At 37.0% G+C, this 17,980-nt stretch overlaps 1 protein-coding gene and 1 long non-coding RNA gene across 3 annotated transcripts in view; both read left to right on the top strand.

Annotated features, from left to right (window-relative positions):
* Window positions 1-983: 983 nt before the first annotated feature.
* LOC141333788 (uncharacterized) lies at window positions 984-4,040 on the top strand. 2 transcript variants are annotated; one of them, XR_012355428.1, is made up of 4 exons: window positions 984-1,054; window positions 2,020-2,144; window positions 2,499-2,601; window positions 3,551-4,040. It is a non-coding gene; the product is annotated as an uncharacterized lncRNA (long non-coding RNA). The 2 variants fall into 2 exon arrangements; XR_012355427.1 differs by lacking the exon at window positions 984-1,054 and having other exon boundaries at window positions 1,062-2,144.
* A 2,974-nt stretch (window positions 4,041-7,014) lies between these two features.
* Window positions 7,015-17,980, top strand: part of kdm7aa (lysine (K)-specific demethylase 7Aa) — a 33,243-nt gene continuing 22,277 nt past the window's right edge. The window contains exon 1 of the mRNA XM_073838884.1: window positions 7,015-7,112. Within this exon, the coding sequence (XP_073694985.1) occupies window positions 7,015-7,112 (98 nt within the window). The remainder of the gene's footprint in view (window positions 7,113-17,980) is intronic.

The raw sequence follows: 17,980 nt of genomic DNA, 5'->3' as shown, positions 1-17,980 counted from the left end.
GAGATTTGTGGCTCAGTGTAGGAGAAAAAACACATTTTGAGAAAAAAAAACCTTAAAAAATGTGCATTGTAATTGAAATCTATTGACACAAATAGATAAAGTGCTATAAAAGAAACACTTAACAGTGTCTTTTGGGTGTTTCCTTTCCACTAGTCAGAAAAAAAAAAAACTCTTTATGAAACACCAAAAAGCCCAAAATCTCAAACTTCACAGGTGCATGAAAAAAACAGTTTTTGCCTACAGTTTCTCCTACAGATATATATATCTTTTATATTTCCTTTGTAAAATAGGAAACTTTATGTTAAGATGTGTCCTGCATTTTTCGTGTCTCTACAGAAACAGTATATGTTTTGGTCTATTGGCCGAGACTGATTTTAACTAAGCCCATACATTTATGATCAGGAAATATTCCTGTGTGCCTCTCTCCTCTCTCTCATAGCTACATGGTGAGTAGATAGGACCCATCATTCTGAGGTAAATGTGTTCAAAAGTCACTAACGAACACCTTTTTTCTGCAGTTAAGCACACTTTTTGGGAGTTGTTCCATAACAGGTAGTTACAACTGTAACTGTACATTACTGTACAACTGTATATGTGTACAACTGTTCATAATTGTGTTAGCTAACTGTGTGCTGATTAGCATCTTTGAGCAGGGTCACGACCAAAATAAGTCATCATTGTTTCAGTAGTGAAAGGGAACACATAATTCTTTATTAGGGGGAAACAGAAAAATGTGAGTACAATAATGCAAATTTTTATTATTTTAATATGTTTCTGTACACTCTAAAAAGTGCTGGGTTATTTTTGTAAACACATTGCTGGGTTAATTGTGCTGGGTCAAAATGTTGGGTTGTTTGAAGCACTGTAAACACACAGTTGGGTTGATCATGCTGGGTCTAATGGACTATAAGGGGTTCTTTCACTATGAACACCTGGGTTGGGTTATTTTGACCCAACCGGTTTGTTTATTTTTTTCACTACATCGAACATTCTGGATTCTTCACTCGTCTCCTCGCCAGGCGGTCACGCACCTCGCAGCAAGCAGGATTATAAGGTAAATTAATATGATTATATCATTATTTACCTTTATTTTTAATAAGTTGTGTTTTAGAGCACACTGATTTCACTGTTTAATGCAATATTTGATATGTCGCTGTGCGGGGTTGGCATTTTATTCCGTGAATGACGAACGTTGTAACTTAAGCAGCCTAGCCCTAGCGATGTACTTTTTTGCCTCAACAATCGCTTTATTGTTATATAAAGTGTGTGTGTGTGTGTGTGTGTGTGTGTGTGTGTGTGTGTGTGTGTAGTGTTATTTGTATAACTTACAGTATACACATGGCCTTTATTTTAACGCCTTATGGAAAGAGTAGGTCAGAAATACGGGGGTAAGTTCCTTTACTGTCTGCATACTGTATGGCTTTGTAATGTTTTGTCAAAATTAGATAATTCCATACAAAAATTTATCTTTTAAGGGCATGTTTTTTCAAGTAAATGTCTGCGACGTGCCGAATCCAACGATAGATCCATATGTTTTATGTTGAGCATTTTCGCGCTTTTTTCCTTGAGGTAACTTATCTGCATTAGCTAAAACGCTATGTCCCTTACTTTAATAATGTTAAACCACAATATGACTGGTATGTACTATTGTTTATTACTTAAATGTAATGTTGTCTTAGCTACAGTATGTAAAGTTAGACTTAATCTCTCGTGGTGTATGCGGACGTTCACATGTCGTGTTTTTTGCGCACTGAAGTTTGTTATTTCAGATGTAGATGCCTATATACGCTCATAATGGAAGCTCGTTGTTTCCAGGCACGGGACATGGTTGCTTAGCAACGGCAGACGCCATGTGAGAGCAAGCTGCGTTTTGGAAAGAATGAGAAAGCGACGCGTCTTGCGTTTTCACGCGTTTTTAGGCGCGGCATGTGAACGACATTTTAGTGAATGCCTGTGTTGCATTACAAACTAGGAGACCAGTATAAACCTTAAACTTATTGAACCACATTTGTTTTTCAGATTTTATCAGATTTCACAAGACTTTAGGAAGCTATATCCAGAGGCAGACTTTTTGAAGACTGGGCTACAGTTGCAGACCTAATTCTTGCGAGTGCTCAGCAAGGGATAAGGTGACATGACTTAAGGTAAGCTTTTTCTTATAATATGTCAATCTATAAAAAACATATGCAACTGTATTTGACACACATCAACTGGTAAATACAATGGTACAGTAACACTTAACTAGTTGCTTATTAGCTTGTATATTGGCTGTCAATTAGTACTTATGAAGCACAAACTGATGCCTTATTCTGCATGAGCATATTCTACATCCCTGAATCTGACCCCATACCTAAACTTAACCTGCAGTAGTTGAATGAGGGTGGGAATTAATTTGCATTATTTAAAGGAATGAAGAAATCTTCATATGAAAGTGTTTCAGTTTGTTGTTTTGATTATAAAATATGTCTCACAGTTTGCATATTATTCCTATGGTTTAGATGCTAAAGGGGAAAGTGCTTTCAAAGTCCTGCCCACTCTGGATAAAAGGTCTTCAGACCCACAACCACGGAATCCAGGAGGCCATTCATTGACGTACAACCTGTAAGTTTTGTTTTACGTTTTCTGCTCTAATAAGGGTGTATATATATATAAACACAGTGGTGGCCAAAATTATTATAACAGTAGTATTTTCACCAGCTAAAAAAATATTTTAAGTCAGTGTTTGTTATCTTTTGCTGTAGTGTGTCAGTAAGAAATATCAGTTTACATTTCCAAACATTCATTTTGCCTTTAATTGTGTATCCAGTGAGGTTTTTGTTTGCACAACAGCCAATCCTCCACACAGAGATCTGATCTCATCATCATCCAGTCTGTCTGGAATGACATGAAGAAACAGAACAAACTGAGACAGACTAAATCCAGAAGAACTGTGACAACGTCTCCAAGATGCTTCAAGAGACCTACCTGCAAAGCTACCTGAAAAACTATGTGCAAGTGCACCTACTGTAGGGCAAAAGCTGCTTTAAACGCAAAAGGATGGTCAAACCAAATGTTGATTTAATTTAGTTAATCAAGGTTAACTGATAAAGAACATTTATTTATGACATTATTTTTGACAGCATCATTTTATGACATTTTTATACAAGTGCTTAAAACTCTTAACAGTACTGTAGCTTTGCAGTTAGGTCTCTTGGAGCATCTTGGAGACGCTGTCACAGTTCTTCTGGATGATGATGAGATCAGATCCTGTGTGGACCACTGGCTGTTGTGCAAACAAAAATGTCACTGGATTATCACAATTAATGGCAAAATGAATGGAAATGTAAACCGATATTTCCTACTGACACACTACAGCAAAAGAGAAATCACTGACTTAAAGCCTTATTTAGCTGGTGAAAATACTAGTGTTCTAATAATTTTGACCACAACTGTATGAAAAGTTGAGAAGCAAAATGAGCATTTATTTCATGCCTCTATGTTTATGTTCATAAAATACACTTAACTTAAAATGTTAGTTATGTTGCAAGACTAAATGCCGTATAATTAACAGGTGGGGATCAACATGGTGGATTTGAGCCTTGGGATGAGACAACGACATTTCTAGACCATCGCCATTGTTCCGGGCCATGCCATTGAAGCGGACTTGTTGCCTGGGAATTTCTCCAGCTTGCAGTATATCATATTGATGGACATAAGTCTTCATGTGTGAAGTTTTTGAGGGCAAAAGTTTTTTTTCTTGGCCACTTGTAACATGTTTTAAATTGTAAGAATTGTCTGGTGGACTCTTTGTTTGGCTAAGTTTTAATGGCATAATGTTTGGAATGATTCTAATTTGGTAATAATTCATTTTTGAGTGTTCTGCTGCTGCAATGTTGACATAAAGAATATGAATATAGTGTGCCTTGTTTACAGTTTTGTGTTTAAAAGAAACTGATCTACTAAAACCGTTATTTGTGTCTGTAAGGGTTGGACAAAATGTGTGACAGCTGCACCTATTTGAAAACTGTATTAAAAAGAAATATGAAAACTCATTAAATTGACATTTACAGATGCATTTTTTTGTGTTGTGTAACTGTATTACAGAAAAACAATAATAATTTTACATTCTTTTGTGATTTATATATTATTATTGGTAAATATAAAGGTAGCAAGGCAATTAGACAACAAATAACCCAATATTTAGGTAGTTTTTAACCCAGCAACACAGTTAATCTGACCCACTGGTTGGGTCAAATAAACAACCCAGCATTTTGGGTCAAATGATTTAACCCAGCACTTGGGTCAAAACAACCCAACGCGTGTTCTGTCCCATAGTTACCCAGCAGCTGGGTTATGGTTGGGTTATTTTTTAACCCAGCACTTTTTAGAGTGTAGTTTTTTTAAGGTTTAAAAAGTTTTGTAATGTGATGTGGTCGCTACCAAAGCATTACTGTCACTGAAAATGTGCTCTCACAATTGAAACATGGGATGTTTTGTCAAAAATAAAGTATAATAAAGGTTATTAATTAAGATTTTATGATAGTGTTTGGTTCACATGTATATTCAAACTAAATGAAATCAGTATGATCAACTTTTTGCCTTTTACAAAAAAAAAAAAAAACATTCAGAATACAACAAATCTTATAAATTACACTTGAAATATTATTAAAAAATATAATTGTTATTGATTTACCCTTGGAATTTTTTTTGTATAAAATAGCAAAAATATATATTTACAATGTAGGTGTAAGCAAAATATTAATATTAAATTATGTATTACTGTGTTTCAGTAGTGGCAAATTTGGGGAGAGGAAAAATATTCTAAAACTTTCTGAAAATACAATATGAGAATTAACTCCACACTTACAAGAAATGTGTACCTTGGATATTATACAATTTGAATACTTTTTTTTTTTTTTATAAATTTTTTCAAGATGTTTCCAACTTTGACTTTGGACTAATTCTGTAGAATGGACCTTATTCATTATTTCTAGCACTACATCTACAATTATGGCTACTATATTAGGATAATAATAATAATAACAATAATAATATTGAACAATATTGCCACAGTAAGTATTTACAACATTAGCAATTTAACCATACTGTAAAAGTCGTGTCATTTCATACAATATTAGTAGTAGTAGTAGTAGTAGTATTATGGCATACACTCTTAAAAATAAAGGTGATTTAAAATGTTCTTCACAGCGACGCCATCAGTTTGACAAAAAGTTTGGAACCAAAAATGATTCTTCTATGGCATCGCTGTGAAGACCCTTTTAAAGCACCTTCATTTTTAAGAGTGTAGAAGAGCTATTTTTGGTTCCACATAGAACCATTCAGTCTTCAACCATTCAGAATCTTTAAAGAACCATCTCTTTCTTACCTTTTTATAATCTGAAGAACCTTCTTTCGCCACAAAGATCCTTTTGTTACACAGAAAGGTTCTTCAGATGTTAAAGCTTCTTTATGGAACCATTTAGACAAAAAAGGTTCTTCTATGGCACCGTGAAGCACCCTTACTTTTAAGAGTGTATAAAGTCAGTTAATACAGACATATCGGTAAATAACATCGTCACATTCATTCATCCAACACTAGATGGCGCACAAGTCTGCAAAATATTGTGCAAATCTTTCACTGTCACCATGTCCTGTAAATGTCACAGTAATTAAATTCAATTGTGAAGTTAATATGGATCCCTCCGTGCCAAATGATTCCTGAAAGCAATAAAACTACTCAGCTACTTCATGAAGACTTGGAAAACATCATGACATATTATTTCACCCTTTTAATTTAGATGTGAGATTTTTTATTTTATATTAAGCAATACCTTTTACATCACATTGTACATTTTTTATCAATATCTATGTACGTATTTGTAATTATGTATGTCTACTTTTATTTAATGTCAATGTTTATTTAATATTTATTATATCAGTGTTCATATTTATTCATTTTTCAATTATATTAAATGTAACAGGCCTAGTAATATGTATGTGTTAATATTTATGTGTAATGTATTCCTGTTTTGTTTTTACAGCCATGGCAATACAACACTAATGTGTATGTGCCAATAATATTTATGTGTAGTATTTTTCTGTTTTGCTTGTACAGCCATGACAATAAATCGCTATTGGGGAGAAAATAGTTATAATATTTGCCCAGTTATATGAGCCTGAGTGTATTTTGTTTGTTTGTTTGTTTGTTTGTGTGTGTGTGTGTGTGTGTGTGTGTGTGTGTGTGTGTGTGTGTGTGTGTGTGTGTGTGTGTGTGTGTGTGCGTGCGTGCGTGCGTGCGTGCGTGCGTGCGTGCGTGCGTGCGTTTATATGCAGTGGGATTTTGCGTAGCCCTCCCCCCAGCTACTATCTGCGCATGTCAAAGAACGCCGCTGATCACGTAGTGCACGTGCAGCACGCTGATTCTGAATTCATATACAGAGGATTGCTGTAAACATCTTCTGTTTAGATATTTCAGTCACCCGTGCGTCTTTACTTAAATACTCTACATTTGCGTACTTAATTGCATTTTATGACTATTTATTAAAAATAAATAAATAAACCGTGTAGTATTAGTTTTGATATTGAAATGGTACTATTATATGGTGTACAACGATTCTGTGGTTTGTATTACGATTAATTTCATTCACCTACTTTACTTTTTATTGTCTCGCCTCAGGCTCTGCCCTTTATGTCATTGGACATAATCATCGTGTTAGTAGGTCAGTGACCCGTATGGTGTTTTCGGATTAGAAAAATGCAAATAAAAGTCAAGACTCTAATAATGATTTGCACAACAGTTTAGTGTGTGAATTGGATTTTATAATGACAAGTCGTACGCCTACAATCCTCCTTCATTCAGTGCAACCTCCAAGTGCTTCGTGATTGAGCCCATGTCTGCTGTGGCAGGCGCTGATGTCGGATTTTCCTTCGGCAATTTCCGCTTGTGTTAACCACGCCCCTATTTCCCTTCGGGAGTTTCCGCTGACGTTAATCCCGCCCCTACAGCGCTCAGCGTTGTTTAGGGACATTTGGAAGATGGCGGCTGCCCCGCTCTACTGTGTCTGCCGGCAGCCCTATGATGTTAACCGGTTTATGATCGAATGCGACATTTGTAAAGACTGGTTCCACGGCAGGTATGGAAATTATGTTCTTCTTAACAGATGTGGGGCGGTTGGTATGTACAGGCTGCCTTGCCACGGGGGTATTTTGGGTGTAAATCAGGGGTGTCATGTGAAAGTGCTGGTGACGCGGGTTGGGGGTATTTAAATATGACGGTGCGAGATCACGCTCGGCATGCTTGTGATTTAATCGTTATTGATCGGTTTCTGTCAAACGTTTTCATGATAAATGTGTACCGGGAACTTTTAAGACAACCAGTCTCCCACAATCCGTAAATTTTGCTGGTTTCCTTTAGAAGTGAGCTGCCAAAAGCCACATGGCTCATCTGTATGTGTGTTATGAAACCAGACATTTAAATCGTCTGTATGCTTGAGCTTGACATCCTGTGCTGGATTTAGAGAAAACGTTTTTTTAGCGCAATGTGTAACTCAGATTTAACGCTAAATGAAGGATTTTATGACTAAATATGGCTATTTGCCAAAAGTTTGAATCTTTGCTTTGAGACTTGCCTCAACTGATTGAGTTTTCTTACAAATATTTACCAAGGTAGCTATAGTTATGTTATTGAACCACAATGAAACTAATATAATCTGTATTAAATATAATTGGTTTAATTGAGTTTTGACAAGTATGTGTATGATAATCATGTCTGTTCATGCCATGTTTATATTGTTCTTATGTGTCACATAGTTTTATGTGGCAAGACAGGTTGTGCAATATGAGCATTTCTGCTTGGCAGAATATTTTCTGATAAGTAGATACACAAACAAAACCATATCCATGTTGGCACGCCAACATTTTTTGGCATATTGTCAAAAGTGACTGCCTTTAAGCTTCAGGACAGATTCTTCTCTGTAAGCCAAGGCTGAGCTTCCCTTCCTGTCTTGCGAAGTATCCGCCAGTACACAGTGAGCGGTTGTGCGGGTGTTGAGAATTAAGTCTTGCGTAACTTTGTGGAGCTGCCAGATTCCCCAAACCCTGTGAGAGTGCGAGACAAAGACTGGCGCCTTTGCAGGCCAGAAGAAGAAGTGAAGGGAACGACTGCGATTCTGCAGCGTCAGTGACGCACACAAGCGTTACCACATGCTCTGTGTCACTTCACACCAGATTGGTGAGAGAAAACTTTCCCAAAATCTGAGATGTGAAACTTCTTGTGTAGAATTTGGACACCAGAAAGTGTGGCAGTATGCGGATGTCTGTCTTGAGTGCACGTGAGGTGAATGTCTGAACCTGTGAATCAATCATTATAAAAGACAGGGTTAATCTAACCCTGAGGGCATGCAATGGTACATTTAGTTCTCTGTAGAAGCCATTTCATCTAGAGAGTTATAGAGGGTTTGCAATTACGTCACAATTTGACAAGTTACACGGATGCACGGCCATATTGGAGGTACTCCGTTAACCACAGCATGGATTGCACGGTTAATGTACTACTAAATAAATTGTTCTGCTAGTTTATGCTGTCGAAACCATGGGAAAAACATGTTGAAGCTGCTAAATCATATAGAAGAAGGACTTAGTAAGCAGGAAAGGGCGCAATATTTTGACAAACTAAAGTTAATAGGATATTAGCCTAATATTTCACCTACCTGACTGGAAATAAGAACAAACCCGAATGTTACCCTGGATATCCTGGTTCAGTTTGGCCAACCACAAACGCCTTTTTGTTCCTTCGTTTTTTGCACTCTTCTTGATTTATAACTTTTGGCCATCTATAGTACTCTAAATGCCTTCCCCCGGTCTGACTGATTAGTACAGCCCAAAACATGACAATAATTGACCATTTTCAGCAGCAATAATCAGCAAAATGTCTGAGTTTCGTTTGGTTCAGTGCCATTGTTTACATTCTGTGCAGCCAATATGGCCGATTAATGACGCATTGTGAAAAAAACTTGATTCAATATTGTAGGTCGCTATTTGTTTAAAGGGACCCTAGCTTTTTGATGGTTACGGATGAATTTAGGTAGCCGCAGATCTGCTGATTGACGGAGCTGCGAGGTCAGTACGCAGTTTGGAAAGAGAGCTCAGGTTGAGACCATCTTTTGTCCTTTTCAGACTGAAAGTAAACCAATTCTGGGGGCCTGAATGTCATCAGAGAGGTCAGTTAACACTCAGTTTCAATTGGAAACTTCAAGAATGCATTGGTTTGTTTAGCCTTGGCATTTCACCATTGGTACACCTAAGCTTTGTCCTCAAAACTGTCTACAATGTGACCCTGGACCACAAAACCAGTCATAAGGGCCAATAAATAAGCTCTCAATTGATGTATGGTTTGTTAGGATAGGATAGTATTTGGCCGAGATACAACTATTTGTAAATCTGGATTCTGAGTGTGCAAAAAAATAAAGTTGTCCAAACGAAGTTTTTAGCAATGCATATTACTAATAAAAATTACGTTTTGGTATATAAACGATAGGAAATTTAAAAAAAGGTTGAATTCCAAACTGAAGAGCCCTTTGAAGTGTGTTCTTTTAAGGGAATAGGCCAGGGCATTTCTGTCTCTCTTAAGTTTTTGGAACTCCTTTGGCGAAGGGAACGACTGACGAAATGTTACCCTGACAATGTTCCGTGTGCGTGCAGCATTCAGCACTCCATTAGTTGTTGTAAATAAATATTGCTTCTCATTATTGTTATTTTATTTAAATATTTATTTTATTTACTATTAAACATTTTTCAAACTAAACATGTTTAAATTTGCTTACACTACTGTCTTAAATAATATTTATATTACTGATGAAAAGTATTTTGTATTACATTAAAATAAAGACAAATTGAATCAGCCTATTCTACTTAAGTTTGTATGTGAAGTCGAAATCAACCCCAACTTTGCTTTAAAATGCCTCGCAAGAGCTCCAAACTAAAGATTCATGATCACCATGGACTGTTCCCTTCACTAACAGACTTCTGGAAGGGCCCTTTGTGAAGTGATTAAGTTGCTCACTTTTGTTTAGAATGTCCCTACAAATGGCGTCTCCCCTTCCAGAAGTGCCCTTAAAGGGCGCTAAAAAGCCATTTGGAATTCGCCCAATATCTTCATGGAACATGATCTTTATTTAATATCCTAATAATTTTTTGCCTAAAAGAAAAATCTGTAATTTGGGCTCATACAGTGTATTTTTGGATATTGCTACAAATATACCCCTGCTACTTTTTTGGTTTTGTGGTCCAGGGTCATATATTATGAACAAACATAACTTGGATCTTCCAGTGGAATGACTAACTTTTCTCTGGCAACGTTTGCCAGACGTTTCCAGTCATTTAGACTGCTTAAACTCTGCCTGTTTCTTTCAATTAACTTCAAATCTGCCTAAATCTAATCAAGTCCAACCCTAATTTTAATTTTCTTTTTAGATGTACATCAAAATCAATTCGAAAATACTTGCCTCTGCTACTCTCATTGTCATTGGCTGGTCAACGCAAACTAATTCTCATAAAATGGCAGTATTGTAAGAATTAGTTAGGCTGTAACTAATTTAAAAACTATATTATATAATAACTTTTTAGCAAGAGCTGGGCTAAAAATATGCCATGTATAGTGGGAGGATCCCTAAGCAAGAAAGGCTTTGGGTCACATGGGGTCAGCAGATGTGTGCATGTACACCCCAACTCTCTCAAATGCAGACTTGTTTGGCTCTGAATTTGCTCATAGTTGGGAATCCTTCTACACTATACAATGAATAGCTGGCCTGAATGACACTGGCCTAAACTTGACTTGCTGTTTGTGGATCATTCTTAAAAAAAATGTTTCTGTCACAACAAAGTGCAAACAAACTTGAATGTGTGCACTCTTGACAGGAACATGAGTTAACGAGAGAAAGTGGGCAAGTAAAGGCAATGTTAAAATACTTTCCCTCCACTGGTTCCTCGGTTTGTGAGGATGTTTTACTGTTCAACTCATTATGTCTCATTAAATCCTAAATGCTCTTCTGAGTCTCAACAAAAGCCTAGTGTGAGTCGCTTTCAGACCTGAGACGCCCTGAAGATTAGTGTTGAATTATCAGGGCCTGATTTGTTGACCCCTGTCTGCTCTGTATTGGGTTAATCCAATGAAACGCTTAAATTGTCACTATTTAGATAGTAGCGTCTGTTTGATTTTTACTATTGGCACTGTCCAAGGTTAATCTGCTCAACTCTGGTTTTTATGAGCAAACTAGGGTGTGCGTACAGTGAATGTGACATAAATGTCATCATCAACAATATATGTGTGAACTGTACACTGGCAGTCTGTTTTTGGTAGATTATATTTTTCCGAACCCTCAGCTCGTGTATACTGTTTGAACTTTCGGTTGTTTCACGGGGCGGTAACGCTTGGCTCTGCTGTTGTTTGACAGACCGAAAAGAGACTGAACAATGAAAAAATATTGAAAATTAGGGTTGCAAAAAAGTGAAAAATTTTCGGTAAATTTCTGAAATATTCCAGAAATTTTTTGGGAATCTTCCAGGGTTTTTTGGAATGTTTCCAGAAATTTTCCACCCCTTTGCAACCCTACTGAAGATGCAACAACAAGAGATGACCGTATTGACAAGCACTTGTGTGAAGGTATTAAGTGATACCTACAGTCGTGGCCAAAAGCTTTGAGAATTACATAAATATTGGAAATTGGAAAAGTTGCTGCTTAAGTTTTTATAATAGCAATTTGCATATACTCCAGAATGTTATGAAGAGTGATCAGATGAATTGCATAGTTCTTCTTTGCCATGAAAAGTAACTTAATCCCGAAAAAAAAACTTTCCACTGCATTTCATTGCTGTCATTAAAGGACCTGCTGAGATCATTTCAGTAATCGTCTTGTTAACTCAGGTGAGAATGTTGACGAGCACAAGGCTGGAGATCATTATGTCAGGCTGATTGGGTTAGAATGGCAGACTTGACATGTTAAAAGGAGGGTGATGCTTGAAATCATTGTTCTTCCATTGTTAACCATGGTGACCTGCAAAGAAATGCGTGCAGCCATTATTGCGTTGCATAAAAATGGCTTCACAGGCAAGGATATTGTGGCTACTAAGATTGCACCTAAATCAACAATTTATAGGATCATCAAGAACTTCAAGGAAAGAGGTTCAATTCTTGTTAAGAAGGCTTCAGGGCGTCCAAGAAAGTCCAGCAAGCGCCAGGATCGTCTCCTAAAGAGGATTCAGCTGCGGGATCGGAGTGCCACCAGTGAAGAGCTTGCTCAGGAATGGCAGCAGGCAGGTGTGAGCGCATCTGCACGCACAGTGAGGCCAAGACTTTTGGAAGATGGCCTGGTGTCAAGAAGGGCAGCAAAGAAGCCACTTCTCTCCAAAAAAAAAAAAACACATCAGGGACAGATTGATCCTCTGCAAAAAGTATGGCGAATGGACTGCTGAGGACTGGGGCAAAGTCATATTCTCTGATGAAGCCTCTTTCCGATTGTTTGGGGCATCTGGAAAAAGGCTTGTCCGGAGAAGAAAAGGTAAGCGCTACCATCAGTCCTGTGTCATGCCAACAGTAAAGCATCCTGAGACCATTCATGTGTGGGGTTGCTTGTCATCCAAGGGAGTGGGCTCACTCACAATTTTGCCCAAAAACACAGCCATGAATAAAGAGTGGTACCAAAACACTCTCCAACAGCAACTTCTTCCATCAATCCAACAACAGTTTGGTGAAGAACAATGCATTTTCCAGCACGATGGAGCACCGTGCCATAAGGCAAAAGTGATAACTAAGTGGCTCGGGGACCAAAACGTTGAAATTTTGGGTCCATGGCCTGGAAACAAAAACCCACTAATTTTGACAAACTCCAAGAAGTGATTATGAAAGAATGGGTTGCTATCAGTCAGGATTTGGCCCAGAAGTTGATTGAGAGCATGCCCAGTCGAATTGCAGAGGTCCTGAAAAAGAAGGGCCAACACTGAAAATACTGACTCTTTGCATAAACGTCATGTAATTGTCAATAAAAGCCTTTGAAACGTATGAAGTGCTTGTAATTATATTTCAGTACATCACAGAAACAACTGAAACAAAGATCTAAAAGCAGATTAGCAGCAAACTTTGTGAAAACTAATATTTGTGTCATTCTCAAAACTTTTGGCCACGACTGTACAGCTAGTTTTGAAACAGTATAAAGACATTTTTAGCAGTCATAACTAGGGTTGTCACGATTCCTCGATTGCATTTTTCCGTGTCTAGTAACCGTCAAAATACTGGAAGTGACGCATTCCACAAACGAGAATCTATGACATATCATTAGACCGTTTTCCAAGGCTGCATAATATATTAAACTCATTTAAAAATTATAAAGCATAATTCTATTGTAATTTTCCAAACACTATGATTCAGTTAAATTAATAAATGTGCTGTAATTATTTACATTTGTGTAGGTTACGAATAGATGCAAATTCATGATGGGCAATTTATTAGATTATAAGTCGAAAACCATAAACTCGAACAGGAAAGTTCACGATACATTGTCGCGAAAGCCAATCAGTGAAGAGCTTATTGACACATCCGGTTGCATCAGAAAATGGAAGAGAGCATGTGCGTTGTGACACTAAAAACATCCCAGATTGATAACGCGATGTGAATATTTGCTTCGGTTTTGGTGTGCACACCATAACTGTTCACCTCGAAATTAAGCATACTTTGGGATTTAGACTGCTTACAGCATTTTTGTGTTTTAAAGTCTCTGACGTATTCTGGTCTCTAGAAAAAAATAATCAGAGAGTACCTGGCTAACATTTAAGCAGAGGGTTCCTGACTAACATTTTCTTGCTTTCTGTGCCTTTTGGTTCTCTAGTGGGTAGTTAATCAGTTACTCAGGTGACAGAAAGGCTGACTCAACTCCAGGCATGTGGCACACTGACCTGGTTCACATGGTGTTATGAAACTAAGACAGGGAGATAAATGGAGCACTGAATATAAAAAAGGATTGTGGGAGAGATGGTCAAACTCCATTACCGAATGTACGCTATAAACCCAAGATTGTTTAATGAGCCTGACATAATATGAATGAAACAAGGTTCATGAAAAAGTGAATAAGGCTTTTCCTTAGCAATTTAATCCTTTTAGGTATAGCTGTTCTTTATCACCTCTAGGCAAAACACACTAAAATACTTTGTATGATCAACATCCACATTGAAAATTAGATCATTTTTTCTAATACGGTAGTCAACATTTGAAGTGGATGAAAAAAGTTGTCCTAAGACAAGAATAGGTATTGTTTTGGTTTTAGGACAACTTTGATGAAAGGTTTTGATCCACTTCAAAGGGTGACTACTGCAGACAAAAAGTACAGACTGTGACCTGATATTTTATTTAGTTTTTTAATGCAAAGCAGACTTGTACAATCAGTGCTCAAAGAGATCTTAGTTGGTTATTATGACATTGTTATACCGTTCACGTGGGCTGATCTTATAAATGCTATTATTCCGATATGACTTTGAAGCTTTATGGGATTGTGTGTGGATAATGTGTATTGTAGGAGCCTGTTTGGTTATATGGAACAAGTATAGCTTTTATATTTTACATAAGCGGTGTTGGTCTTTATGTTGTCCAAACTGCTGAGAACTTCAGTTCATTCATCAACTGTGGGACAGGATCTGAGTGCTCTATTCTCTCCCTCATTGTCTGTGTCACGTAGGAGGAGAGTGGGTGTAGAGTCATTCATCCTTAAACCTTTTCCTCCCCCATCTGCTCGTGTGTCATTGCATGTCTGGCTCTCATACCCAGGTGACTTTATCGCAGCATGAGCTGGAGTCGCGGCACTGGTTCAAGCCATCCCATTTGGAGACTGAGATTTTATTCCAAGTGAATCATAGGGATAATAGACAAACATCCGACAAATGCTACAGACTTTGGATTGTCAGTCTGATGTTTTCAGACCATGCTTGTACAGATTCACATTGTAGTCTCTCTAGAATCTTTGGATTTTGCAATCATATTAAATAGACATGTTCTGGTTAATTTGAGCTAACACCAATAACCATAATGGTTTCTTACATGATACTTATTACAGGTTGATTTCAATGTCTTTAACACTAAAGAAATGTACATATACACTATTAATCAACAGTTTTTGAACAGTACGATTTTTAATGTTTTTTAAAGATTTCTCATCTGCTCACCAAGCCTGCATTTATTTGATCCAAAATACAGAAAAACCTGTAATATTGTGAAATATGTATACTATTTAAAATAACTGCTTGCCATTTCAATGTAGTTTAAAATGTAGTTTATTCCTGTGATCAAAGCTAAAGGATGCTTTAAAATGCCGTTCTTCTGAACATTCTATTTATCAAAGAACATAATAATAATAAACGTTTTTAGCAGCAAATCAGAATATTAGAATGATTTCTGAAGGATCATGTGACTACAGTAGTGATGCTAAAAAATCAGCTTTGAAATCACAGGAATAAATTACATTTTAAAATATATTCAAATAGAAAGCAGTTGTTTTAAGTAGTAAAAATAATTCAAAATGCAGGCTTGGTGAGCAGAAGAGACTTTATTGTTCAAAAACTTTTGGCTGTCTGGTAGTGTATTAAAAACATTTTCTCTGTCTACATAAACATAAAACCAATCATTATCATTCGTACATTGAATTTAGACATCACAACATTATAATGCTCAGTATAAAATAAGGGTTTGCTAAATGTTATTTTTAACCATTATTAAATGATTTAATGTTTTTAAAGATTATTTCAAGTGAGCATTGGATGTAAAACTACTTTACATAGGGGCATTTTCACATAGAAGTGAACTTAACAGAAACGAAAAATTATTCAATGATCCAGTCAAAATCTTTGAATCATAATTTAATCAGCTTTACTCTTTGAGCACTGGCTAAACATTGATGACGTTAGTAAACGTGACTGACGATATCAACCTTGGTAACTAATGTCGTCTGCGTTTTCTAATGATAAATAGTCTACAGAAGTCCTGCCTGTCTTAAAAATATGGTAAAAACATTTATTTTCAAATGTGTTTTTTTAAATATTAAGAACCACATTTGTGACCCTGGACCACAAAACTAGTCTAAAGTAGCATGGCTATATTTGTAGCAATAACCAACAATATGGGGCAAAATTATCGAAATTAAGTAAAGATCATGTTCCATGAAGATATTTTGTCAATCTCCTACTATAAATATATCAGTTTAATTTTTGATTAGTAATATGGATTGCTAAGAACTTCATTTGGACAACTCTAAAGGTGATTTTCCCAACATCTAGATTTTTTATTTTTTGTTTTGTTGCACCCTCAGATTCCAGATTTTCAAATTGTTTTATCTCTTTATTCTATCTCAGCCAAATATTGTCCCACATTTAGTGGATGAATCTGTGTCTGCATCAGTCTTAAAAGCATTTTGGTTTCTGAGAAAAACGTCTGTAAGTATGGGATAACTGATAGCGATCATGGACCATATGGACGTAATAGACACTGTAAAACTTGCAATCAAAAGCTAAATAGTGTTGGAGATTAAGCCAAGGAACATTTAGCACCAGCTAGGCCTCTTCTGGGACGACAGCAACGTTCTGCTTCCTGGTTCTACTTAGTTTTTCTTGCAATAATGAGGAGATCAAAGCTGAGACGGCAGCACATTCAATCCTCTGCCTGTGTTCAAAGACTGTCTTCTCTTTGAGGAGAATCACCTTTCTGCTGATGTCCCCTGCTGATTTTAACAGCCCCATATAGCACAGTATCCACTCTTGATGTTAACTCTATTCTGATGACGGTAAAAGGAAGAGAGAGCCCAAGCGTTTACGGCAGCATCATTAAAACTCAAGTAAGACTTTATTTGGGGAACTGAAAGGGGTAAAACCACTCTTGTGATACATGATTGCAGCCATATCCCGTAAGCTACAGAACATGAACTGTCTACGTACAGCTTCTTCATTACCAGCAAATACCGCAAGCAAAATCAAAGAACAAACTAGCGTGAAGTCATTTCGAACAAAGATTGTGAATTATAGAGCTGGTGCAAGCATGTCCGCATTGCATACTTTCTTAGGAATAGTTCATCCAAAAATAAAAATTCTGTCATTAATTACTCTAAAACCGTAAGTTCATCTTCAGAGCACAAATGAGACATTTTTGATTAAATCCCAGCGCTTTCTGACCCTGCTTAGACAGTGATGTCCAGAAACGTAGTAAGGACATCATTAAAATAGTCCATGTGACGTGGTTCAACAGTAATTTTATAAAACTAATATAATGACTTTGTTATTATAGTATTCATGCTTCACCAGAAAGGCTGATATATGTAAGCTACAGGAAAAGTAAAGCAAATATCACACTAGGCGTCAGTAAACACGTCTGTGTGAGTGTTAGCCCTTTCGGTGTTTTCCTGTGTGGCCCCAGTTGTTTGACTCATCTTGGCATCGCTAAATCTCTTGCCGCTGGACTGTCAAAACTCAGCTCAATGATTTCACGTGGTTGGCAGTGTGAGTCTGAATGAACCTCTGGAATGTGTGTTTGTGTGGGCGGCTGAGCGTTATGGTTGTGGTTGTGGTTTGGCTTGTTTGGCGAGGTGATTTGGCCTGTGGTTCCAGTGACATGGGTGGTGGTGGAAATCCCACAACTGTGACGCAGCGCCCTCTTGACTGTATCACCACCCACCCACACAATGTCTGACGTACGCAGTGGTAAACAATGTGAAATGTGTAGTATTTTCTGAAACGCTTAGATGATAAAACCAGTGTCCCATTCAACATTTAAATCTCTACATCATTACCATTTACTCAGAATAAAACCTCACTAGTCAGGTAGGACAAGTAGAGTCTACAAGGCGCCATTATTTTGATTATGTCAAATGGTTCAACTCTGTGAGCTACTGCCACTACCTGTTGCTGTTTTTACCACAACAAAACTTGGAAAATAAAATACTGATACGATGATCAGATATCTTCACAGGTGGTGTTG

The sequence above is a fragment of the Garra rufa genome, chromosome 4 (genome assembly GCF_049309525.1).
Source record: "Garra rufa chromosome 4, GarRuf1.0, whole genome shotgun sequence".
Taxonomy (NCBI): domain Eukaryota; kingdom Metazoa; phylum Chordata; class Actinopteri; order Cypriniformes; family Cyprinidae; genus Garra; species Garra rufa.
This window is presented reverse-complemented; position numbering and strand designations above follow the sequence as displayed.